This window comes from Astatotilapia calliptera, chromosome 9 (assembly GCF_964374335.1).
Source record: "Astatotilapia calliptera chromosome 9, fAstCal68.1, whole genome shotgun sequence".
NCBI classification, from domain to species: domain Eukaryota; kingdom Metazoa; phylum Chordata; class Actinopteri; order Cichliformes; family Cichlidae; genus Astatotilapia; species Astatotilapia calliptera.
The window spans coordinates 23,814,367-23,841,971 of NC_137430.1; the positions used below are offsets into that span (position 1 = coordinate 23,814,367).

The window sequence follows — 27,605 nt, forward strand, 5'->3', positions numbered from 1 at the left end:
GTTCCAGGTTTTAGCTTGTCATGTTTAGTATTATGCTTCCAGCTCACTTGGAGCCCTGCAGGATGAGAATCATGTTAAAAGTCATCAGTGTTCTTGTAATTACTATGATGGTAGCGAAAGGTCACGGTAACTTATTAACGTGTCATAATAAGGTCCCGGCTACATTTGACATCAATTATGAGCGTCCTGTAGCCTCTCAGCTGGAGAAAACGGTGTTGTTTAAGCAGCTTCGTTACACCCTATTTATACCCTCCAGGGACATTCTCTGCTTCCTGTTTGCGTGTTGCCTCCAGATGTTAGAGGAGCAACAACATGTGGCTCGCATTCAGGAAGTAATTTTTTATTTTTCTGTCTTTGTTTATTTTTTTTTATTTATATGGTGCATTTGATAGGATTTTTTTTTCTTCTCTTGTTGCATCTGTTGAATTATACATTTGCTCCAGATGTGTTAAAAATAAATGTATGGTTGCAGAATCATTTACAAACCAAATGTGATGTTTTTCTTTCCTTAGCTGTTAAAATTAGGTCAGGTTAGCCAGCATTTTGGGGGAAAAGGCATCAATTGTGAATGAAAATTACAGTATTTTTCCTCTTAATGTTCTTGACAGCCATCTATTTGATAAATAGTAATTAATCTGGAAATGTGACTGTGAACAGTCAAAGCTAAACAAACTGTTATTTGATTTATGACTTGGCCATCTGTTGCGTTTGATTGTTTACATCTCCATCGATTGCCAATCTGTTCGCTCTGAGTCATAGATCATTGTGCTGCTTCAGATCTTGAATACCCTGCCTGACTGTTAAGCCAGAGGCAGCTGGCTGTCAAAACAGTTTCTGGTCATTGTTTATCTGACCTATGGCTGTGACTGCTCAGCTTCTGTCTTGCTCTTTGTTCCCCAAGAATGCATACAGGTGGCAAACGCTGATCTTCTTACATTCCAGCCATCAATACACTCTTCTGCTTTCCCTTTTTATTATAGGCAGTGTTTGGGCTGAATGTTGATTAGCTCTGTGCTTCTGTTTCTGAAAGATTTTACCTGTCTGTGTTGCAGAGTACGAGGACAGTAGCTTATCATTGTGGGTGAACAAGGAGCGCTTCCAAGGATACCTTCAGATTGATGGCTTTACGTTGTATGAGCTGGGGGAAACAGGTGGCGTATGCTCTTTTTCAATATATAACGTATTTATTCCTGAATTTCATTTTCCTTTGCACATTGTTTTTACTTTAGTTAGGGTTTATAATAGAATACTGTCCAAAAGGCTTGAGCCACCCCTAATTTCTTTAGATTTTGCTAAGAAAATGAGAAATAGATGCAGTGATCTATTGAAACCTGTGAAGATAATGAAAATACAGTTAAGATTCCCTGCCAAGTTAACTGTCATATGTAGACCCTTGAGTTAGGTGGCCTTTTTATGCCTGAATTATTTATATGTTAGGGCTTTGAACTTGACAAACAATCATTCCTCTGAATAATTGTTACGACCCGGCTCAAAAGCTGCAACATAAAAAAGGAGACTAATACCAGCGTGTAGGTGAAAAGAGGTTTTATCTTAAAATGGACAGGTTGGCTAAAATGGCTGGTGCCACCAAGGCAAAGACTAGTGAGCTCCCTGGGAAGTTTGCCTCAGGTATGCTTTTATCCACACCTGATTAGGTGTGGCCAATTAGCACCAGCTGAGCTGAGCTGAGCAGATTAGAGGCTGCAGAGGGACGTAATACCTCCTCCCTTAAAAGGGTTCCTTTAAGACCCCTAAATTTATTAAAAGCCCCTCTGAAGCCTTCAGGTCCTTGACCCACAAACCTGAAATAAAAGTTACAGCTAACAGAAGCACAGTGTTCACATTATAGTTGGCATCTCTAAGCATGGATGGGCATGAGGATTTGAAGTTGCCACACTGAACACACAAAAAGTAACATGTGACCAACACGAAGGAGCACAGTCAAACCCAAAATGATTACCTGATCTGCTACAACACAAAACCAAAAGTAGCAACAAATAATCACAACTAAGTGATCTGTTGTCTCCACCACACAAACAGTCACATACAGTGGCCCTATACCACAACAAGTTACTTAATCCACAAAGTTCAGTAAATCAAGCACACTAGTGACCAACCACAAAATGGAGAGCTATGGCCACACAATGATCACATCAAGGGTGGCTCAGCACCCCACAGTGTTATTGCCATCACCTGGCCAACAACACTCGAAAGTGACCCAACAAAATAGCCATATTCCCCACAACACTAAAGGTCACAGCACAAAACACTCACCTCATGAGGATCTCATTAGCATCCATCAACACTGACATATGCACACACATGGTGTACACTCAATGCCAACTTAAAAACAGCCTACCTGCCTCAGCTACAGACCATAATCATGAATGGTCTCAAACCCCCTACCAAGTTTGGGGCCACTGATTTACTATGTGCAACTCCCAGCCTAAAACACTAAAAAACAACAACAAAAAAAACCAACAACAAAACCCTAACTTTACCTACCCTAGTCTTCAGTGGTGTACCAGGCTCGAGGCAACTTTAAACGCGAGCTCGAGAGCAGGCAGCAGACCAGAAATATAGTCTCCTACCAAACTCTGAAGCGTACCCCCATCCAGGATAGCCACCAAACACAAATTAAAACAAGGCAAAACAACAAGTGCTTCGCTGGAAGGGCAGCACAGCCACCCAGCTGAAACACACTTACTAAAAGGGAGTTTGCTCAATTACAGTGAACACCATCACTCACCCACTTAAAAGCAAAACAAACTGACATTCAGTCTCCATTAAAATGTCCAAATATCCCGGACGAGCCCCCACTTATGTTACGACCCGGCTCAAAAGCCGCAACATAACAAAGGAGACGAATACCAGCGTGTAGGTGAAAAGAGGTTTTATCTTAAAATGGACTATCAGGTTGGCTAAAATGGCTGGTGCCACCAGGGCAAAGACTAGTGAGCTCCCTGGGAAGCTTGCCTCAGGTATGCTTTTATCCACACCTGACTAGGTGTGGCCAATTAGCACCAGCTGAACACACTGAGCAGATTAGAGGCTGCAGAGGGACGTAACAATAATAATCAGAAAACCTGAAGAACTATTGCATGAGAGGACTTTAAAACTGATTTGGAGAAAGTCTTGCTCCTTAGAAGCAAAGTTTACAAAAATGACAGGTGGCTCAAGACTTTTGCACAGTACTGTAATATCCTGCTTCAAAATGTATGGAATCGTGAGTTTCTGGGTCTAGTTTCATTTGTTTTTTTGGTTAGTAGATTAATTGCTGAAATTTCACTGAGAAATAGAAGAATGAACCGAAAACCTCAAAATATTCAGTTTCCTTTCATGGAAAACAAGACATGCAGCCAATGATCACTTTTAAAAACCCAGCACTGGGACATTTTATGTCTTTGCTTTATTATCAGAATAGATACAGATCAATTTTCTGCAGAATGACTGTTTTTTAAAGGGCTGTATTTTGTTAATTGTGAGCCTAAGATGTGGGACTTTTAATGTGTTTTTTTTATGTGTGTGTCCTTTTTAATCTTTATGACTGTGGAACCAAAGTGATTACAGATTGAATACCAGCTTATATCATTTGAACTGCATCAGCACTTTATACATGGCTTTGCTCAGACTGCCTGCCTCATTTTATTACATTGTAAAACCCCTTAATATTTTAGAATCTCTAAACATGTCTTCCACTTAACAACTTTATATTTAAGAATCAAACAACATAGAGCTGCTGTTTTTAAAAAATCCAGTAAAAATATCCAGGGCTAAGGTAGCAAAGAGTATCCCTTCCCTCCAGATATAGCCCATGTTCTGCTTGTTTAAATGTACATACACTTCTCCTCTAAAAGGAAATTTAAGCTCAAGAGTGAAATACAAACTGCCTCTTAAACGGCAGTAAATTGATGGTCTGTGCAGAGAAAGCTGTGCTTTCTAATATTAGATACAGTGTTTTCCTCCTTTATGCTGATGTTGCTGAGATCAGTGATGCTCAACAGTTGAATGTTGCTTAAATGTGTTACTGTGTGCAGTTTTAGTTTCTGGCCCATCCATATAGCAGGCTTTCCAGTTAGTTTTAACAGTTCTGCATATAACACGGTCTCCATAGCATCTTAATTGGATAAACACTGTAACTGATTAAAGGCTACATTGTTAAGTTTGATGTGTATCTGTGAATTTGCCAGCCTTGTCTTTGAAGCCTTTTCAACAAAGCATCAGATTTCACGCTCTTGGGCTCAGCGGAGCTGTAGGAGTGACATTTCATGCTGTAAAATCCCTGCTCCAACACATCGTAAGTCACACTGACACAGAACTTGGTACCCGCGACAGCCCCAGTGTGACCAAACCATTGAAAAGTTTGAAACTGTAATTTATGGGCTAAGATTTAGAGCACATGAGACCTATATTGGTAGCATACTGAAAGCAAAAAAACATGCAACACATGGATTTTAAAATTAAAAGGCAGCAGTTTGGATTTCTTTGCGGTGTAAAGAAACATTGAAGGTTTTTCTTTGGGGATAGAAGATAAATAGTAAGCAAGCGCTTTCATAGTGCGGTTAATTTGCAGATTTTCTAATTTAACCCATTAGAATCCAACTTGCTTCACACGTTATTGGATGGAGGCAGTGAACTAGTGAATAAACAACTTCTGCAGGTCAAACATGAATAGAAACCTGATAGAAATGTAATACGACATTTTAGAATATGTGAATTCTTTTTTTTAAAGCTATTATTACAAAATCTTGGAATTTAAAGGACTTGAGACTTGAGCAGTAAGGGATTCAGAAATTCTGTCTACATGTAAGCCATGAAAAATATCTTTTCTATGCTTTGATCTTTTTGCTTGGAGATTGTTTAAAAGATATAATAACAACCCTATGATCACAGAGCTTGGAAGTATTGGATGTCGAAGCTGTAGAAAATAACACCAGTGGTTCTTCATTTCATCTGTGGGTCAAAAATTACAACTAAATTCACAGAACGAGGGGCTTTGATGCCAGAGGGTAGCAGGCTGAGAAACATCAGTGGTTTCAAAAAGTGGTTGAATAAATAACGACACAGTGCAAACACGGTAAATATAATGTTCGATGGGTGTGCCGGTTGTAAGTTTTCACTAATACGTTTATTAATATTAGATCTATTTAATGCATTCTGGATCAATTATGAGTAGGTCACAAGCTCAGCTTTTTTAAGTTGCCAGGTTGTGAAAAACCCACCTTTCACATAGGATTAGTCTTTTTAGCTCTTTAATTAACCCCACAGACCCTTTCGGATAATCTGATGTTTGACATCCGATCCTCTGGAAAGAGCCGCAAGGCTTCTGAACCAAAAGTCAATTTATTAACTGTTTTCCTTTTAAATCTGCAGACTTGATATTTATGTGAAGAAATCCCTCATTAATCACTTGAATGCACTCACTTTTATAATTGCACTTACTACACCTTGTTGTCACCTTCATAGAAAATAAGAAGCCTATGATGCTTATCAGCATATGTAACTAGTGAAATTGCCACATGTAGAGGATTGAAAAACAAAGAGGTTTTGAACACTGCTGCACTTGAGTGGCTTTATTTGCCATAGTAAATTATTATTAAATTGGCTACATTGTTAAAAATACTCCATAAATGTCTAAATAATACTTGCATGGTAGTGCAATTTTAGTGTAAAACTTAATTTGTCCTTTTCCAACTTGAGTTGTGCAGAATCCATCTAATCTTCCTGGAAATACACAGATGAATGATGCTGCTGTGCTCATGCTCAAACACAGCACAGAGTTAATTATACACATTTCCACAGGTTGTATTCCCATGAAGAATAAAAACACCAACTGAACCATAAATTAACATTTTTTCCTCTCTGATTTTCTGTTTCCACCAGCAGTTACAGAAAATCTGCAATCAAAGTTATTTAGATATACAGTATAATTTCACTGAATATACATGTTAAATATTATTCCTTCTCCTGATGCAAAGCTGGCAACTTTCTTTATATAACCTCATTCTTGGCATCTAATCAAAGTGAGTGACCACCAGGGGGCAGGCTGGCACTCTCACCCAAGCAGCAAGGGACGTGTAGCATCAAAGCATATCAGGCCGAGAACAAACCTTTAAAGTTGTGTAACAGTTTTTTGTTGTGCTTTTTAAGCAGATCTATTTGTTGTGGGTTTGGGTTTTGAATGGCACTGAAATAGCTCTCCCACCACAAAGTGACCACTTGTTTCCTATTCAGCCGAGCAGAAAGCCTAAGCTAGCTTAATGTTTGAGTGATGAATGAGCAAAGTGCTCGCCGTGTCCCTTCCTTTCTTCTTCCCCTATTGAGAGGTGATAGATCTCCTCCGGAACCTCTTACCCTCCCACCATTGTCTTTTCACCGTCCTTTTTGTGTGTCTGACTGATTTGTAATCCTTGTCTTCCACCTCAGGCAAACTGGTGGCAATTGCAATCATCGATGAGAAGGACCCCACAGAGGAGAGTGGCAGGTACAAAAGAACACTGAAATTAAAAAGCATGACTCTTATAAATTACTCCCACTCTCACCACAATAATTGAGCTTAAGTGCATGGCTTTCAAATACAGATAAGACCATTATTGTTTGCATCTGCCTACAAATTGCAGCCAACAGCTAAAAAAAGGTTAGACTCCAACTCGTGTGGTATTTCTCTGTCTTCTAATTTGCTTTTAGATTAAAGACCTTGATGCAGAGGGTGGCAAAGGAATACCGGGAACACTTTAACAGGTAAGGCACGGGTAAATGATGAGGTCAAAGACGGAGATCCAATTTATACATTTATTCTAGGATGTTGCGCTCACTGGGGAACGCTGCCTGTCTACTCACAAGCAAGTTATACCTTTGTCAGGGCACGTCTGTTTTTGTTGAGGTTCAATTATGAAAAATGTCAGATTCCAAATATAGGTGTTCTTTTCAGCTGTCACTCAGAAACACAACTCGGCTTGTATTAATGCATAATTTTCTGTTTTCTCTGGCTCCAATTGTGCGATAACAACTGGAGATGGGGTATTTATGTTACGCGCTGTGCTGCTCGACCTGTTCTTTTACAGGAGAGGAGCCAGCGTAACAAGGCAAATGAAAGGATAAAAAAACACTTGAATGCATAATTTCACACTGCCACTATTGTTATTTTTGCTCAAGTGCGCTATAGTTGGCAGGTCATCCTTCCCCTACAGCACCCAGGTGGAAGCAAACGGGGTTTTTTGCTGAAGTGGCTTCAGGTAAAATGAGCTCAAAGGTTGCTGTTCTTTATGTGACCCTCATTTCTGATCACTGTCAGCAGGGAGTCAGTCACCAGGTGGATTGCCACAAAAGATTAGTTAAAAAAAAAAAAGTCCAATACATTTGCATAATGATGCAGTGCTTTAGTTCCTCGCTGTGTCCTGTCATTGACCGCGTTGCTTCATCAGATACATTTCTGCTTTTGAATGAAGAGGTGTGTCTCAAACCGTAATGATAAAAGTGCTTCTCACTCTGCAGGCATGCCCATTAAGACTGATTGAATTACACAGATCCCTATCATCTGTTATACTACTGTCTGCCACACTACTCAGCGCTGTTTTTGAAGGCTTCAGAGTCTGAGATCCCTACTGAGATCAGAGCTGCCTGCGGCGTTCAGACACACCTAAACGGTACTTGTAATTACAAGCTGCCGAGTGTTGCCCCTGTTAGTGGGTGGAGCCAGCATACAGAGTCAACAGAGCATAGGGGGTGACTGACATTTGAATGAGTTGGTGCCGTTTGATGTAGTATTAGTTCACCTTCAGTTTGTAGCATTTGCAGAAATGTTGGTGTGGGGCAGTGGAGGACTCGTGCCCACGTTTGTGTGGCGGAGTTTGATTTTTGTCACTTTGATGGGCGTGTAGGCTGGGTTGTCACTCTACACCAGTCATTGTGTATGCCTTTATATTTTACAGCACTCATGACAAGATGACAAGCAATGTCACAAAGTCTGCCTCAACTGGAGGTTTTTATCCAAAAACGACTCTGTGCGCTCCTTTTTTTTTTTTTTTTTTTTTTTTAAAGGAAACTTTTGCAACATTTCAAGAAACCCTGCTGTTAAAAATAATGTGAAAATGACCAACTCTGAAGTGTCACTCTTTTGACTGTCACAAACCACAGCGACGTAGCACAAGTTATTTACTAGAAAGCGCAGAGCAGAATTTAGCTGCAGAAGAAACTAAAACGGAAGTAAGCATTGATCTTTAATTCACTAGGAGAGCAGAAACACATCCAGGTTAGTACTTATGAATAGTTGGTGTAAATAGGCAAAACTAAATTAATGCAAGTATTATGAATTTTTAAAAAAAGGTCTTCAAAAAAGACCATAGTAAACAGCAGTTCATCCTACCTCTTAAACCCTCATCTGAACTGCGAATGTAATGACAGATGAAAACATTTACTCATACACATTTAGTATAATCACATAATAAGAATGTATTAAAAGTGACCCTGTTATGCTCATTTGCAGCCTGTATTTTTATTATTTCATTCTACTAGAGTTGATTTGTGTGGCTTCTTTCAGCTGCTCCCTTATTCTTAAGGGGTTGCCACAGCGGGCAGCACTGCATGTTTGATTTGGCACATTTTTATGCGGGATGTCCTTCCTGACAAAACCTCCAAGGGATTTGTGTCTCTTTTCTCAATCGAAATGGGGTCTTTTGCTTGTTAGGCGAACTATTCTGTTCAATAAGTAGGAATCAGTTGGAAGAAATTAACATGATTTTATTGAGATACAGAATTCAGTCAGACTGTTTGGCAATTAGACTATGATAGGAGTGAAGGACCCCTTGAAGTCTAGAAGCTGGTGGTGGTGAAGATGAAGATGGTGATGGGGAGGAGGTGGGTTGTACAAAAGGCAGAAAGACATAAAAGCACAGAGATTTAAAGTACGCAAAATGCAGGCAAGAAGATGATTGGACAGCCTCGATGATGTCATCATTAAGTTTGACAGCGTGAGAAAGTGGAAGTGATGTAAAGGAATAGACTAGCAGCCGAGTACCCGGGAAAGCAGGCGGCTGAGTGATTACAGATCTTCCTTCTTGAACTTGCACATACGCTTCATGGTAACTGTTGAAAATAATCCTTGTTGACCTTGCACTGGGTGTTGGTGCAGCACCTCAGTTCATCCACTCTCTGCAACAAGCTGTTTGAGCTCCCTTCCCCTTTCCTTTAAAGCCAGCTGTCTTCTGATTGGCTGCTCAAACAAGCAGAACGCTTTGAAGGTGGGTGGAGCTTCTGATCCAGAATGAATTCACTGTTGTTTGTTTTTTGTTTTTTAACCCTGACTGCTTGTCCCATCTTTTAATTTCAGCCCACAGAAACATTTTGTTTTTAAAGCATTTCTAAGAACTGTGTGCCATGAGATGACGGGGCCACAAGATTATTTTATGATTACTCATTACCTAGCATAAAAACACCCTCTGGGATTTGGCTCTAAGTATAATGATGGTCAGAATGATGAGTTTAGATAGGTGAAAAAATACGCCCACCTTACTTGGAATTTCTTTTTTTTTGGTTGTGCTCTGACTTTTGAAAATACTCAGTGAGAACTGCAGATAAAGTCAATATAGACAACCAGGATTTTAAAAAAAGTTTATTAGAAAACCTTGCCACAAAGGGAATATTTTATAAAAACGCAAACAGTTTGGACACACTTACCTTCAGTTTGTTCTACTCTCACATATACAAGGCTCTCGGTAGGTTACTCACTATTTTGGCCAGTGTGCTCCATGATTCCTCCAGCCAGGAGAGTCAGTGGAAAGATATACATACATGGTGAAGAGACTTGTAAATGTTTAATTTATCGGATCTGAAAAGTACTAATAATAGCAAAGTAAAACTGGAATGGAATTTAATTTAATATTTTCTGTGCCTCAGTCTCGTATCTCAGTGGTTGTTTTGCCAGTCTTTGAGATCTGGATCGTTTCTAACAGTGCCTGATCTGTGTCTTATAGCATTGAAGTTATAAGCTGACTTTTTGATGAGCTTTATTCCCAGTCAGGCCCACTATTGTCAGCAAGATTATCAGTAACCCAGACTGATTTTTATATTGCATCCAGTGGTTATATTATACAGTTCAGTTTCTTCATAATCATGTCAAGCACAAGCAGTATTGTTTAGCACCCAGGGGACCAATGCCCTAGATGTTGCTGTGATTCAGAATGAATATAATATATATCTAGAGGCCTCCACAATCAGTCATTCAGAGAAAGTTCCTAGTTTTCCTGGACTTGTGCAACCCCCTTTCCTAGTCTGCCCACAATACACTTTGCTCAGACATTGTGCAGCACAATGAGATACAAATTGAATTCCTCCTCCTACCTTATCGTTTAGATAAATCACCTGAGTCTTTTCTGTGCTAGAAAAGATGAGGAGAAACAGGAGATGGCACAGAATGGAGCTTTGGGGATATTCCCCCCCCCCTCCTCTGTTAAAGCGTTCTCCAGTTTCCAATAGCAAGAACATGTAATTTCATTCACCAAGTTTTCATAGCTGTATACTATTGTGCGTTGAAGTTTGTGTCCCAGTTTGTGCTAGTGTCATGCAGTCCACCGAGACAGGAAAAAGAGTTCATTTCACTCAGCTTTTTTTGGATGCAATGTTTCGCTTTCTCATGCCACTGATTTCTCTTGCATCTCCAGAGACTTCCAGTTTGGCCACATGGACGGGAATGACTACATTAACAGCCTCATTATGGGGTAAGTGTCTCACATTCAGCCTCCCTCTCTCTTCTCGTGTCATCCTCCTCGTTCTCAGCTTCATTTTACCTTCTGTCAGCTACTTATCCAGGTCTGCACTGACTTGTAATGCCAGCCTCTGCCATTAAAGATGCTCTCTTGTGGAGAAGTCAATTACACAGACTGTCATTTCTTTTTTAGTGCTCTTGGAAACTTTAAACCCCCCTTTCCCCCCCTCTACATCCAGCATACACCCAGGAAAAGCACAAAGATCCACAAGCTCATGCAAATCTGGTTGTGAAAGTGCAGCCTATTGAGATGAATATGTGAGGAGTTTAGGGAAAGCGGGCTGTGCGTGGATTAAATCTATAGCGGTCATGTATTTTTCTAATAGCTTGCCAAAGAGCAACGCTAATGATGCAGTTAGACCCTTTGCTGCAGCAACTTTGTGCCCAAGCTGAGGCTGGCTGTTAGGGTGTCATGCTTAGGGAGGCCTTGAAACTGACATCCCTTCCTTTTAATTAGGCAGAACCCCACTACGACCAGGATGGCCGTCGCAGTCGGCATGTCTGTTTTGTGTCTACTAACGTACAGCATCTAATTATGTGTGTCTGTATAATTTTGTGTGAGAATCTGCATGCGTAAAACGACCGCGGCAGGATGTTATTTTAATTTGAGCATGTTATTGTTTGTATGAGCAAGATTATAGCAGACATGGTGTCCCAAGTCCTGTGTAATTTAGTCAGTGTGTCACTGAGTACAGTAGAAGTTATGGCTTGAAATATAACTACATTGAACCAGCAGGCTTCTGGTGCACAGTTGAAAATAGGCGGTGTTTATATTTAAGGATAAAAGAGGTGATTAGCCTTCCTAATTTTGTATGAGCACATACAATATGTATTTTTCCTGGGTTTTAGGGGACTGAATTTAGCTGCTGTAGCGCAGGATTAATTGCCCTCCTTTGAGGAATAAAATCCTGGCCTGTCAATGTCCACTAATCCTTTCCCTTAGGAGGGCCATGGAAATAAATCTGATGGCTTTTTATTCCTCTTTCTGTCATCACAGCGATTACTGTGTTCTGGCAGCAGTCTGTCTGGCGTAAGGCTGCTTCTGCTTTCACCAGAGGCACACAAACACACTCAGGAATACACACATACCAGATGAGAACCACTCAAAGTCTGAGGTCGTCTTTGTTTCTGTTTAAATGTAGGATTATCTCTAACCCCTTATATGGGATGCATTGTAGACTGTGAAAAACGTGAAAAGATGTGAGCTGACTGAAAACTGGCAATATCGAGGGAGGACTTGTAATCGGAATGGGAATGATTACGAAAGGCATTTCTCCAGTTGGACATCCAAATGAACGACCTCCTGATGTCAGCAAACATCATTTTCTGATAACTTTAAATTGATATTTATCCAGATTTTATGTTGGCACGCATCCTAAATGTATATTCTGGACATACTGTGATAATGATTATCATAGTTTACAGCTGGGATTAGTAATTAGGCCTTCTTACAATAATTAATGCTCAGAAAATGCTTCTGGTAACAAAGCGCAAAAGGAAACTTTGAGAAAAACGAACTGATGAACTGTTGCTAATGAGTCCTGTTAAAAAAAAAAAGAAATAAAATAACATGAAGCCCTCAAATGTGTAAACTGCACATAATTTGTGCACAATTTGTTCACTTCTATTTTCATTTTTTAACACCAACTAACATTAGTGCATTAAAGTCAATATTTCAAAAATGTATTAATATATATGTTGTCCAATGTGCACAAAGGGTCAATGGGAAAGCACAAGACATGCCGAAAATTGCATAATTTAGAAATTGTGTAATCACATTGTGCCCAGCAGAGCAGCTTGAGCTGCAGCACATGTAGGCGAGTACATGCTAAAGCTGAGCAGACAGTTGTGAAGTCTTTGGTTGTATTCACAGTAAATTAATAACTAGTTTGTTAAAATTCATTTGCTGAATTTTTAATGAACAACAACCCTGTTCAGAATATAAGGAACAGCTTCTGATAAATCAGTATTAGACAACTGTTGGTTAGTGGTTGCTGGAGGTTGGAGGTAGAAGTCATTGTTTAATTGATTGCTAAAGCTTTAATCAGGCAGGCATCGAGACTGGTCAGTCACCCCCCAGCACTGACCAGCCTCCAGAGAAAGGAGGAATGACGAATAGTTGCTGGCAGTCGTAAAGAGGTACCAAAAACCTCCTTGTGATTGCTTTGGTTGTTAGCAGACTGCCTGTAGAGTGGCTCCAATACGCTGACGAACAAAAAACTTGGCTCAAGTCTTCAAGATGGGACTCTCATGTAGTTAGGGATGGGTACCGGTATCCAGTGTCATTATGGCACCGGTTCTGACATAAACGGTAGTAACCAGACCGAAAAGCAGCGCACATTTCGGTGCTTTATTTCAGTGCTTTATTTCAGTGCTTTTTTTCCTGAGATGTCATACACTTTGGATTCTAGCCAATCATTTTACCTTTCCAAGGATAGTAGGCGGGCCCAGGTACGTATGCTCTTTTAGAGCAGAGCTACAGATTAAAAATGCCCAAGGCGAAGCGGTCAAAAGTCTGGCTGTACTTCACAGCAAAAGATGCAAACTCAGCAGCAACAAGTGCTTTAAGGTGATACTGTGCAAAGGAGGTAACACCTCGAATCTGATGAAACACCTGGCGACGCATAGCCTTTTTTTAAAAGCCGAGAAATCACCATATTTGATAGCTTGCTGCAAGACCGAGCACCGAGCACATCTACCCATCCCTACATGTAGTCTGTGCTTCTTGTGTTAGTTCTAATGAATACCAATAGTTTCTCAGCTCCTGCTCCATAGTGAATCCAAAGACATGTAATGGTATCTTATCGTCTAACTTTCTATCTAATATGCAAATTCCCCCAAATCCCGAGTTATTACTTGAATAGTGAATTTTGGCTAGACTAGAAATTAGCTCACTATTACTTTAATTCCTTTAGCAGTTTGTACAGATCTTGTAGGATGGTACATAAAAGAAAAACAACAACAAAACCACTGGCCCTAATTGCATAGAAACCATTTTTTGCAGTAGAAGAAGAATGTGTGCAAATGGTAGAATATATGACCCTTAATTATGGTGGCGAACCCCCAGTAGTCCCACTAACTGAGGCACCTAGGCTAATCCATATTTATTTTAAATGGGTGCCATCTGTTGGAGTAGGCTGGATGTCAGATGGAAATACCCATTCATAATGTGTGTGTGGTTGTGTGTGTGTGAGAGAGAGAGATTGCAGAACTCAGCTGGACAGAGTAGTGAGGCACTGATGACTCTACCGCACAGGCGTATATGTTTGCACTCCTGATTTCAGCGGGGTGGTGGATTGGGACAGTGATGGATATGCGTGCGTGTGTGTGCAATTTGTTGCTGGGTTGAGTAACACCGCGGGGATGTAAGGTGGCAGCGCCGTGATGGACTGTTTGTGCGCCTGTGTGCATGTGTGTATCTAAGCACTAGGATACCTTATCTAAGCCAGGCTTTGGTGTTGTGCGAGACGTGTGGAAGAGGGATCGGTTGTTTGTATGACCTTATTCCCTATCTCACTGAGTTTTGTAATTCCTCTGCTGATTTGTCGAAATGAGCCGGCTTGGCAGCGTACAGCGTGTCACTGTTTCTGTGTTTTCTGTTAAAACAAAGCCTGTAAGATCACTGGAGTAGTTAGTATATGTTTTGTACGTGTCTCGGTGTGGATGCAGAGCTGCCTTCCTCTGGACTCCCTGGGCTTCACTTGTCAGTTTTAGTTTGTAAAGGTCTCTTTAACTGTGACCGGCACAGACCCATAAAACCCCTGAGTTGCACACTCTTTGTATAAAAGATGGAAGAAATGCCACTCTGAAATGGGCCACACTGCATCGCCTTTTTCCTTGGGAAAGAAAAAGTCTCTGTTTGAAAGAAAACCCATGGGAAAAGTTGGGTTGCTCAGAGTACAAAGGGTTTGTTTATCTCACTATTGTATTCTCTGTGTTGCAATTTATTCTTTAAGACTACAATTTGTTCCCATCTAATGATGCTCTTTGATAATGGCAGTCTGAGGTGTGGGGGTTAAGAAGATTAAAAGCCGTGTTTCCTGTTTTTTTCCTCAGCGAGGTGACAGTTCCCTCCGTTATCATCCTCAACACATCCAACGAGCAGTACTTCCTGCCCAGTGAGCCGATCGAAAGCATGGAGCAGCTGGTCCAATTCATCAGCAGTGTTCTGAACGGTTCTGCACAGGTCCAAATCCTTCCCTCTCCCCTCCCTTGCCTCCCTTTCCTGCTTTCTGTTTATGTATTCAGCCTGGTGTAGCCTTCGCTCCCCTTCACCTTATGTTGTACTGTTGTAATCACACCAAATCTTCATTAATCAAGCATGTTGCCTTGCATTTTAAGTCCCCCCTCAGAAAATTTTTTTTTTATCAGATGAGATATTTTTCCAATCTCCTTTTTGCATGTTTAGATTTCATATTGCATTCCCTTTTGAATAGATTATCTGCAATAATTCTATGTTCTGAGCCAAACACTGAGATTACTACATGACTTTGTATTGTAGTGTGCGCACTAATCTGGAAAATAAATGTCATCGTTCTCTCTACTCTACGCTAAAGTCACCAGATGTATGAAACCATAAGCCAAACACCCAAAGGTCTTTTTCCTTTTTCCGAGAATGGTCTGGGCTATTTTTCGCCTGGCAAAACAAACCACCCTCCCACCAAATAAACAGCAACAGAAACCACCATGTTTCTGCAGTCCAGTTTTAGCCAAGCCCCGGACAGTTTCAGCCTCTACACGTCAGGCTCGTAATCTCAGCCATGTGGTGTCTCAGGGCCCGTTTGTCCTTCATGTAGAAATGCACCAAATAAAGTTTTTGCCCCACAAAAAATGTTACCATAGAATAGAAGTGGATTTCAAGGATTTTCTTGTGGAGTGTAGGGAGCTTTTTTGCTCCAAGCATGATCAAGTTTTGTGAATCTTTAATGCTTTTTCAATGGAAGTATAAAAAACATGAAAACTGGGTGTGTTTTTTGTGGAATTCGCCTCCTGTGAAGCATGAACCAGCCTCAAGAACAGAGTTACCTTAGCAGTCTGTCACATCGCTACACCTGGTTTTCATGGAATAATTATTTTATTTTTTTAAACTCACTGCTGCCATATTTAAGTCCTCGTTCCTTTGCTTCGTTTCAATTAAGAAGAAAAAGCTACAACTTCTTTATATGTTGTTTTTGCATAAGGATGTCTGATACCTTGCGTAGTTCTCATGCAATTTGTGCTTAGTCTGTTCAGCAGCTGCATCCACAAAGATTGTCTCATACCCCACCTTCAGCTTATTTCCAGAAGTCCTGCTTAGTTGGAGCTCACTAATTGGCCATCCTGATGAATTAGCATCAGGACAAATCACTCATTGGCTGCCCCGGTGCTTTTTGCCAATAAATGAGCTCAGATGGAGCAGAACTGCTGCACTGTGAGCAAACTAGAGTCAGGCACATTAGATAATTTTGTGCAAGGAAGCGGTTAATTAAACATTATTTAAAATGTCTGAAATGTACTAAGCACATGACTGGAGAACTGAAACCTGGATATTTCAGTCTGTGTATAGTATGTGTTGCTGTTTGCAAAGTTTTTATTGATTTATTGATTGTTTTGTGGTTTAGGGAATGCTTCCAGGTAACTGCATCAAATTGTTGTTGCCAAGCTGAAGAGTGCATGAAACCCTGCGCATGTCCTATAGAACTGGGATAGACTACACGTAGTAGCTTATCTGTGTCCATTAAACTCTGTCTTCCTGCAGGCATATGGAGGTGACGGCATCATTCAGAGGATCAAACGTGTTGCCTTTGATGCCAGGTCCACCATTATGGTAAGTTGGTGAGATTTCAATCAGAGAATATTGCCTAAGCAGGATGTAGCTCAAGTTCAAAGTGAAATGAAATACAAAACATCATCTAAGATTTCCACCAAAAAGCAATAAATATGTACAAAAGGGCGTAAAATAATTCAGTCTGCAGGATGTCTGCATCAAGTGTTCCTCAGGACTGAAGAAACAATATGACTAAAATTCAATCATGTCTTTTTTGTGCCCTGTTCATGAAGAATCAAGCTCCAAAACTATATTATTATTATTATTATTGTTGTTATTATTTCGTTGCATAGTTGCATTCCTAAAAATGAATTTAAGTGGTTGAATGTTATGCTTCATTATTATGCTGACCTCTCAGAGGGACTCAGTATGCCGGCTGAAATTTGGGTATAAAACTGGTAATTCAGTTTATTTAATAAATAACAATACATTTCTGAGATTTAAACAACCTTTTGACAAATTTTCTCAGTTTTGACAGACGGTATCGTAGATTTGTATTAAGTTGACTTAAGCATACAGTGGCCAAAAGTTCAATATTTGCACTGCTTTGGTTCTGTTTTGGTCTCCACCACCTTCATGGGGAAATGTGTTTTTCTGTGTTCACCAGCTAATTGTAACTATTAACTAATGGCTTGTATACAGTTGGAACAATGTTCTGTGGGTTCTCACATTACATACAACACTTACTGTTTGTCAAATAAGAGTATTGCAGATGATTATCCAATCTAGCTTTCAAGCTAATATTACTTCAGGGTAATTTTACTATGCGACATGCTACTCAGAGGACGCTCTCCTGTTTAAGGATACCAGGCTTCACCTCTACAATTAAAGCGCAGCATTATCGTGCTGCACAATATCAAATTGCCCCTGTTATGGAATAATATTCTTGCTGTGTTTCAAAATGTGCTTCACCTTGACTGCGTTTGCTAAATTAGGGTTAATGCTCTGTGTTCAAGCTGCTCTGCAACAATGTCAAACAAATGCCCCTGTGCACTCCACTTTTCCTCTTTGAGGAAAAACAACATTTAGAGGACAAGATTGGATGTACAACTGAGAATATGCAGTACAGGCAGTAAACAGTCCGTAGGGAGAGGGGGGGAAAAACAGCAGAGCAGATGGAGGTGGAGTGTTGAGGGAGGAGAGGGTCAGGCGGCTGAACTTCTCCTCCTTCTTTTACTCTAAGTAGTTGGTTCTTTTGGGAGAACTAGTGTTTATTTTACCAAGGGTGTGATAGGAATGTAAATACAGCTGTGAATAATACCTCTCAGCAGGCATGGTTGAACTTTAACCACGACTAACACTCTGCTCCGCCCATAACCGTGTCCTTAAAGCCATGTGGAGCATGTCTAAATGAGAATCGCATGCTTTAATGTTAGATTGAAGTAAAGGGTTTGACTTAAAGCTCAAACGAGAGCCTTTTAACAAGATATTAATTGAAGGTTTAATTCTTCGTGCGTCAGATCAGGCTTGACTCTCGGGTTATTAAATGAAATCAGTGATAAAGTAAGCCAGATGAGCAATGGGTAAATGTTTCAGTGCAAAAGAAAAGCTGTATTTCTTTGAGCTAAAAAAGCAACAATGCAGGATCTTTATTTGACTTCTTCTATTGGCTGCTTAAAAGTAAAAATCTTGTGTCAAGGGTCTGACTTACATCTGTAAGAGAAATGAAATGTGAGACTTGTGCTTTCCTAAATTTAGCAAGCTGGAAGTATCACCAGTCTAGTTTTGCTTACAGTGACATGATATAATATAGAGGAGATAGGCAACAGCCATCACCTTGCCCCTAGAGAGCCTATTTAAATTCATGTCTGACAGGAGCATGAAGAAGCAAGCGCATTAAGCCCAATGAGTCATAGCCAGCTGTGTTAGCATAGCATGCCCATCCTTTCCCTCATCCAGCATCACAGAGCACCGGCAATTACCATTCCTCTTCCTGTGGCAACGACTGAAGGGAACGTGAGTGTTTCTCTTCTTCTCAGCTCAGTGGCTGGCAGGAGTTGGGACCGAATGTGCCCTTTTAGGTGGATTCTCTCTGATGCAGTTTGCTACATTAAGATCATCTGAATTGTGCTTCACGTGTTCCTGAAAGAAAAAAAAAACAGATTTAATTACACTGGAGTGCTTAAGAAATATTAGAAATAAATTGTATCAAAGTGGAAAACATGGATGTGAAATGAGGGGTGCCTTAATTATTACCAGAGAGCAACTTGTTGGCTCTGCGTGTTTACTTTGATTTTTCTCTTAAGTGATCCTCAAGGATAAATGTAGTTGGTATAAATGTGCAAATTTGTCACTAACGCTGGTTTAATTTAAAATGAAAAGGTTGTAATTAGGATGGAAAGCACAGTCTCGACAAATGTAGCGTCCACAGAGGTTTGCGTCACGTTCCTCCAGCAGCTTTTTGCTCATTTCCGTTTCATCTTCGTCTCATAAGCGAGATTAGCCAGCTTGTGACCTGTAGTTACCTATAGCATCATGCTCTGTGCAGGTCTGCAGAGATTTACATTCATATTCATGGAAGCATAATTTCGGCTTTAATGTGCTCGCACGCACTAAAGCCGAGGGAGGTGGGAGGTGAGCCCGTAATAAGCAGGGCAGTGTGTGTGCAGGCAGTATCTTCAGAAAGACTAGTGTGTAACGGTGGGCCTGTGCTCGTGTTTGATTTTTCTTTATTCATCTTAGTTGAGTTTGTAAAATGAGAAAGTAAAAGAAACATGAAGGATGTTCGATTGAAGGCCAACGCTCTCCAATATGGTCATTTGGTGTAAAACAAAACAAGCGGCACAGCAGACGATACAAATAGTTTAACACACTATAAGCATCTGAAAATTACAGGACAGAAGTGGAATTAATACTAAAACATTAAACCCTGCGTGAGTGTATGGAAATGTTTCAAGACCAGCTTTTTAAAAACTTACACAACATGTAGTGTAAATGATAGAATACATGAATAAGTTACAAACTTGGCGAAAAAGTGTTTTGATCTGCAGATCTGATTTGAATTTGCTTAACTTTCTGCAGCTAAAGGCAGGCTCTTTGCTACTACAAACACTGGTTGTTGAGAGCAATGTGATGCTTTTATGGGACTGGACTGAACAGGTTGTGTTACAAGTAAGCAAGTCTCAGTGTGTGAATTTAAGAAACTGCAGCACTGACTCATCGTGGGACCTCTGGACCACAACTGAGCTTTAGGGTCTTATTTATCATATTTCCTCCCTTGTAGTCTCCGATAATGTGTGCACATGTCAAAGTACATGTGGCAGTTTCATTATATTTTGCCCCGAGCTCATAAACTAACCATCACTCCTACTAGCTGTTAGTCGTGGTAGACAGACAATCGGACCGAATTGACATTTTGCTGGATATTGATTTAGCCTGACATTTACCTCTTGTTAGCAGATTGTTTTGTCTTAAGCAGTCCTCATACTCACTTGACATCCCTTTTACTTTCCTTTTATTACCATTTGCTAGTAGTGTAGCTGGTTATTTCTGCGAATGACCTCAGATTACTGTGTACAGATGTATTCATTTTAATTTTTACTCCCCATTTTCTTGTCTGTGTCATGCGTGGATCTTGCTGAGAAGCTAGCTGGATTTCAGATTTTTTTTCCCCATAGAAAGGAAAACAAAATTAATCCTGTGAACGATGATCAGTTAGTGAAGGAAGAAAAAATCAGATTTCTTGGATAATATTATTGTTTGCACATAAATGTTTTGACTGACAGACAGACATACAGATAGATCAAGAGCATGGTGATGGATGAGACCATTAATGACAAGTCGTTCGCCAATGAGTGTGTAGATTTGAACCAAATCTACACACTAAAAATTAGTTTTTATTCAGCATGACCATAAATGGGTGACTGAAAGTGTTCACAGACATCAAGACAGATTTTTTTTTATATATAGACTTCTATAGGGCCAGGACTCTATTTGCAACCACAGCTGTCGCCATCTGGTGCACGTTCAAGACACTTCAGCATAATTTAATTTTCCATATTAACTTCACAATATATTAAACAACACTGGAAATAGCGATTGAGTAATTAGAAACCTATCTGGAAATAATTCTCACTCAAATTTTTAAATCAAATGACAAACAATGATCACTTCCTCGTGGACTTCTGTTCTGTGAGACCTTTCGAAACCAGAGAGTTGCCCCCCCAGCTGTTAGAAACAATGCAAGTTTAAGGTATGCTGTATGGATACAAGTATTGGGCCACACCTCTAAATCACTGAATCCAGTTGCTTTTCGACCTGTTGCCACAGGGGTATAAAATCGAGCTCTTGGCCATGCTGTCTGCTTTTACAAACATTTGTGGAGGAAGGGTAATCCTAATGCGCTAACAGAGTTTGAGTGTGGTACCATAAGAGGATGCCACTATTGCGAAAAGTTATTTTGTGAACTTTCTTCCCTCATAGATATTCATCAATCTTTTATTTGCAGTTAATGGTGTTTAAAGTGGTGTTTGGTTGCTGAAAGATAAAACTAAGGTTATATATTTTTCTCTTGTATTTTCTCACTGGATTATTTCAGTGTTTTCCTCAAGTTACTGTATTAGTGTCTTTTACAAATTTGTCTCCCTATACTCTCCCTCACCCCTCGTGCTTCGCGTTCTTAATTTTCCTTTCATCTTTCGCTGTCTTCTTTCCCTCATCAGTCGGTGTTTCGCAGCTCTCCACTGCTGGGCTGCTTCCTGTTTGGCCTACCGCTGGGCGTAATTAGCCTGATGTGCTATGGCATCTGCACAGCTGAGTCTGATGACGGTTCGGATGACATAGATGCGCCAAAGAGAGAGGGCCTGACTGACGAGGAGGAGGAAGAGGAGGAGGAGGAGAGGCAACGTGCTGCGGCGCTGGAGGGCCCAGAAGAAGAGGATGAGGACGTTGGAGAGAAGGATCCTGAAGAGAAGAAAACCGATTAACACAGGGGCACCTGCTGGATAGAGGATCATAGGCCTAGTCAAATGCAGTGACATGAAACTCAAAGACATATCAATGTGTTACTGTTGTGCTTTGTTTTTCATCTCACTTCCCCTCAGAGCCCCTCTAGCACAGACTATTCTTCCATCTTTGAGTTCTTTGTCTGCGTGTAAGGTCGGCTGCTTGGCGAAGCCACTGAATTATGTTGAAAGCAAACAGCCTCTTTAATGATGGAGTGTAAACACTGTTCACATGAAGAAGGGATGGCTGCGAACCAAACATACCATCTTATTTATTATGATTCCAACCAACCAACCAGTGGTTAATTCCATGTGACGTGTGACACCCTGATTTCATAGGTCAGTGTCTTGAAACCACTTTTTTTTTGTCGCATACCGAACTATTTTTCATTTTAATTCTCATTTTCTATATTATCCTACAGTAGTAGAAACTGATTGATGTTGCCTTTAAATTTGCCCTCAATCCATTGTGTAGGCTTGTGTATTGTTATTGACGCGTGTAGAATGAAAAAGAAGTGCCCAACAAGGAAAATCTGCCATCGTTGAAATGTGCAGTTTTTGTTTTTAATTCTGTGTTATTGCCTAAAAATATTTCTTCTTATAAAGGGTTACAAAGTGCCCAGACAGTTCTGCACTTCACCGCATTTCTCTGTCAGCCATCTGCTGTCATTAAGAAAGACTGGGGACAATAATCGGGATCACTCGCTGTGATACCGACACACGGCAGATGGACATTTTTAACCCATTTCCTTCCAACATGACCAACTGGGTAAAAACAAATAAAAAATATCCTTATATAGACAGGTTGTACCTGTCTAGCAAAAGCCATAACATGCACCAGTAGCTCCTGTGGATCTTAACAAGTCATATTCCTCAGACAGACAAGCTCTGTCTGTTTCCATATTTCAGGCTATCCCCCATCACCGGTTTCTATATTCAATTCATTTGACATTTGAAGTTTACATCCCAATGCCCTGAGATGTACACAGAGCATGTAGAACATTAGGATTGTCTTTATGCTGCTGAGTTGTTGTTGTTCTTTTTTTTTTTCTTTGTTGGTCTCAAGGCATAGAGATCCTGTATACCCTCTCCTTGTGACTAAAGTGTGTGTAATAGCTGAAATCAAGTAGGGATAATGGATTCCTCCTTAATTCACCAGACCAATCTATTTCATAAAAAGACAGAGTGTTCCCAAAATCCTCTACACCCAGTGTAATAACATTTTCATGAAAATTCCACAGTACAGTGCACCTTACTGGATTTAGGGTGCAATGAGGCAGAGACCTCAAAGCATCTGAAAACACAACTTGAATATCTGTAAAATAGATTCTTACTCTCAGCTGGTACGGCGAGTTACGTGGCGTCCACCTTTTCCAATAAAGATCAATTTTCTTCAATATAAGATTTTCTTTAATGTTCTTGTTTTTTGCCAAGAGTTAGAGGACATGGTTGATGCTGCTGACATGTGTCTACGTCAGCAGGTAGGCAGCTTATAGCATAAAGACGAAACTGGGGCCGCGCTCGCCCGGCTCTGTCCAAAGAGCTGCCTCAGAGCTCCTTTAAAAAGCAGGAATAACAGTAATTTCACCATTCGGTTCTAGTTCAGTAACCCATTCGACTCAATATAAGCACACCTTTTCTCTTTTAAAAGAAAATTGTTATTATCTGTGGTTTACTGTGAAGCTGCGCTAAAGGAGCCATGCCCTCGCCTTGCCTTCTGGTCTGTAGTTGCCTACCACTATCTGCCAAACTTCCCGTTAGGGTTTGAATTGAGTTTGTCACATTTTATTACAGGTTTGAAAGATTGAAATAAAGATGGTCGTCTTTTTTTCTTGCTCATTGGAATTTCTTTCTTTTTTTCATCATGTAATGTCGGGTTGTTAGGTTTCCTTTTTTGTTTTTTCTTTTAGGTCTGTCAATCTTCCAGCTACCGTGCTGTGCAAAAGTCTTGAGCCGGTCCTCACATCTTTGTTTTACTTCCAAGCGCCAGAGTTACTTTAAATTTTTAAAAAGTGGTTGTGAGCAGTAGTTCTCTGGGCTTTTTGAAGATCTTGGACATGATGCCTTTTCCCCTCAGCAGTGTGGGTAGGCGGCGTGGACATTGAGTTTGTGAATTTGGTAACTCGAGAATGAGGTGAAATAGGAGCTTCAAGTTGATACCAAAGGTGTATCTACTAAAAGCCTTGGACAGGATTAAAACTCAGTGACCTAGACCTCAAAGTCAGAGGTAAATTTCACTGAGAACACAGTAAGATTTTCAGTTAATGCCATTGGTGAATGTCCTAAAAATTTTGGATGTGTCTCAGGGACCTTGATCTGAAAGCAAAAGTAAGTTTTCTGACCATCTTGTGTATGCAATAACAAGATGATGTAGGATTTTGTAATTGATACTATAGGTGGCTGAGGGGTAGCAGTATCACAGTATTTCAGTATAATGATTTTGTTTGGTAAGCTATGTAACTGACCTGTTACGGTTAACAAGGCTCCTAACTCAAAGAATGAACCAGTGCCAGGTCTACACCAACACATACCAGACAAAAAACAGTTGTAGGTGCTTTGTTAGTAGCAGGTTGTCAGAAAAACACACTGAATATCTTTATCTGCATGTATGAAAAATGCCAAAGATGACAGAATCTGACAGACATAAAATAGTAATTTTGTACAAACAAAGTGATTCCCAAAGAGTTATTAATCAACAATTGGCAAATCACAACACATCTACACTGAAAAAGAAATGGCAGCAGGTGTTGCTTCTGACTTTAAACCCTGGTAGAATAATACAAACTCCTTATGTTCTGTATTTCCTTCTGTACTAATGAATAAATCACTGCATGTATTTTCTTTGGTAAATGGTAAATGGCCTGTATTTATATAGCGCTTTACTAGTCCCTAAGGACCCCAAAGCGCTTTACATATCCAGTCATCCACACACTGGTGATGGCAGCTACATTGTAGCCACGGCCACCCTGGGGCGCACTGACAGAGGCGAGGCTGCCGGACACTGGCGCCACCGGGCCCTCTGACCACCACCAGTAGGCAACGGGTGAAGTGTCTTGCCCAAGGACACAACGACCGAGACTGTTCAAGCCGGGGCTCAAACCGGCAACCTTCCGATTACAAGGCGAACTCCCAACTCTTGAGCCACGATAGCCACGATCTTTGAAAAACATAAAGAAATGAAGGCTGCTTCAAGACTTTTGCACACTATAGTTCTCTGCCAAGCTTCAATTATCACACAGACAAATGTGTTTTTTTTTTTCTTCCCCCCACTTCCACCATTATAATCCTTGGCAGAGGTGTGTACTCACATATGGCAGATATAATCACATTTTTGGAGATCTAGGTTTAACCAGGGCTGATTGCTTTCCTTGATGTGAAACTCATTTATTTCTTCTCTTTAGGGAAAGACGACATTCTCAAGTCAAACTCAGAAACGTGACTTTACATAATGAAAAAGCACACCGTCAGCATACTTCCCTCACATGATTTGAGAGGGGGAAAAAAAGTGTTGCTTTTCGTAAAGTTTGATTGGTTGTTTTCAAGTCTGATAAAGTCAGAGAATTTTCCAGCGGATGTCTTTTTGGGGACAAATTACCACATAGGGGGAGATAATATATTACTACATCAGAATCAGTGTCATTGAGTGGTGCTGATGCAAAAAGTAATTCATCGCTCAATTACCTCGCGCTATATTCTGAGAATGAGTTTCATCGTGTGCTAAATGAAGGAGGCCTGGTGTCTCTCTCTCTCTCTTTTTTTCCCAAAGTACCAACAGTCTGGCGCGCTAGACAAGGGCAATTACACACTGAAGCTCGTTCTGACGTCTGTCTTATGTTGGAATGGCAAATTAAGGCGAGATAGTAATCATCTCATTTCTGACTCACATGGGAGGTGTTTAATGGTTTAGGTTCACATGTAAGGTCAAAGCAAAAAATAAAAAAGAAGGAAAGATAGATGGTTATTTCCATTAATGCTTCAACCCTCCATGTCGAGTGTAGTCTGAGCTCAGTTGGTGTCAATCAGTAGCAAGATGAGAAATAGCTGATTAACTTTGCTCACCATGGAAACCAGCCCACACTTGTTCTCTGTGAGTCTTTGCAAATCCTGTTAGAAACAAGAGTATTTTATTTATTTATTCATTTATTTTTGTATGGTTGATAGATGGCTGCAGCTGCCCGATTCCATCTGTTTGCTGCCACTATAGAAAAATACCTCAATGCCTAATTACACAAACAATGTAGGCAAATCTGCCCTTTTGAGATATCTCACCTCCTCTCAGTGAATCGGTGTGTGTGTGTGTGTGTGTGTGTGTGTGCACGTTTATTTCGTTCAATCATCAGCTGTTACATCCTTTCTCATAGCCCTGTCTATGACTATTTTTGGGGATCCGACTTTACCTCAACAGTTCAACTGGGCTTAATAGGCACTTGTCAGCCTGTCAGTCGATAGACAGTGCTCGTTGCTGCCGTTTTCTTCTGTGCGCTCTGACAATTTGGCAAACTTTTCTTCAGGGCTTGTGTGAAAATGATTCTGCAAAGATGGTTGCTGCCCATCAATGCTGTTACAACTTCTCCTGCAACAAAAAGCATCAAGTAGGCAAACTCCTGCAGGGGATGGTAACTGCAGATAGAAGCTGAGATAAGAACTCCGCATTAGAGCAGCAAACACACCCTGTTTTTGAAACACACAGGACGTGGTAAAGAAACTATGTTTAGTTTGTGATGTCTGAACACTATTAGATCTCACCCATTATGGTACAGAATCATCACAAAGATTTCAACCCACTTATGCACGTGTGCCTTTTTCTTCCTTAAGTCCGTCTATTCCACATACTCTACACTTACTGGCCACTTCATTAGTTGCACCTTGTTATTGATGGATTGGATTCCTTTTTGAATTGAAACTGCTTTGTGGCATAGATTCAACAACATACTTCAAACATTCCTCTTGATCTCACAGTCACAGCCACCAGGTTGTTGTCATGCTCAAGAAACTAGTTCTAGATGATCCGAGCTTTGTGACACCATGCATTATCCTGCTGGAAGCAACCATCAGAAAATGAGTACACTGTGGTCTCAAAAGGGATAGATGTGGTCAGCAACAATACTCAGGTGGGTTGTGGTATTTAAAACATGCTTGAGGGGCCGAAAGCGTGCCAAGAAAATATCCTCAACACCAACAGCAGCGCTGGCATTTGCTCACACAAAGCCGGACGGTTCCATCCAGTTTCGAGACTCATCAGACCAGGCAATGTTTTTCTTCTATCAATCTTCTTTTGTTCAGTTCTGTGAGCCTGTGTGAAGCCTCGGTTTCATGTTCTTATCTGACAGGAGTGGCACTTGGTGTGGTCTTCTGCTGCTATAGCCCACTTGCTTCAATGTTCAGAGATGCTCTTCTGCATACCTTGGTTGTAACAAGTGATTATTTCAGTTACTGTTGCTTTTTTTTTTTTTTTTTTTGCTCAAAGCAGTCTGGCCAGTCTACTTTAATCTCTTAAATAAGCAAGCTGCTTTTGTCCCCAGAGAACTGCAGCTCACTGGATATTTTCTTATTTTCAAACCATTCTCAGTAAAACCCAGGGATGGCTGTGCAGTAAAATCCCAGTAGATCAGCAGTTTCTGAAATAGTTAAACAGCTCATCTGGCACAAACAATAATGTCATATTCAAAGCCACTTAAAATTACCTTTGTTCTCATCTGAGATGCAGGTCATCCTTCAGACTACAGATATTTGCATTAACAAACAGTTGAACAGGTGTACAAGTATGCGTTGAAAGATCACAGAATGTTCTTGTACACAAACTATTTAAGAGCTGTATCAAAAACAGTACCCAAATAACTTTTAAACTACATTTATTATTATATTATTATTATTTCATGTTCAACCTGATGGACGCGTGTGCTACCTCTGCATCCTGTGCTCCACAAGCTCTGTTTTCTCTGCTCGGGTGTTTATTTTTAATCTAAAATTTGGTATTTTATTGTTGCAGTCCATGAGGGTTGACTAAGCAGCATCTTCTGGAATAAAAAAAAGGTAAATCCATGGCTATGCAATAAACTACAGCTGGGGGCGGGGGTTGTATTATTTCATAAGT

At 40.4% G+C, this 27,605-nt stretch overlaps 1 protein-coding gene across 1 annotated transcript in view; it reads left to right on the forward strand.

Annotated features, from left to right (window-relative positions):
• The window catches only part of tmx3b (thioredoxin related transmembrane protein 3b), a 36,327-nt gene extending 12,977 nt beyond the window's left edge, over window positions 1-23,350 (forward strand). Inside the window, exons 10-16 of the mRNA XM_026179963.2 lie at window positions 1,053-1,151; window positions 6,427-6,484; window positions 6,688-6,741; window positions 10,659-10,715; window positions 14,819-14,948; window positions 16,500-16,568; window positions 21,230-23,350. Of these exons, the coding sequence (XP_026035748.2) occupies window positions 1,053-1,151; window positions 6,427-6,484; window positions 6,688-6,741; window positions 10,659-10,715; window positions 14,819-14,948; window positions 16,500-16,568; window positions 21,230-21,493 (731 nt within the window). The 3' untranslated portion in view covers window positions 21,494-23,350. The remainder of the gene's footprint in view (window positions 1-1,052; window positions 1,152-6,426; window positions 6,485-6,687; window positions 6,742-10,658; window positions 10,716-14,818; window positions 14,949-16,499; window positions 16,569-21,229) is intronic.
• Window positions 23,351-27,605: the final 4,255 nt, after the last annotated feature.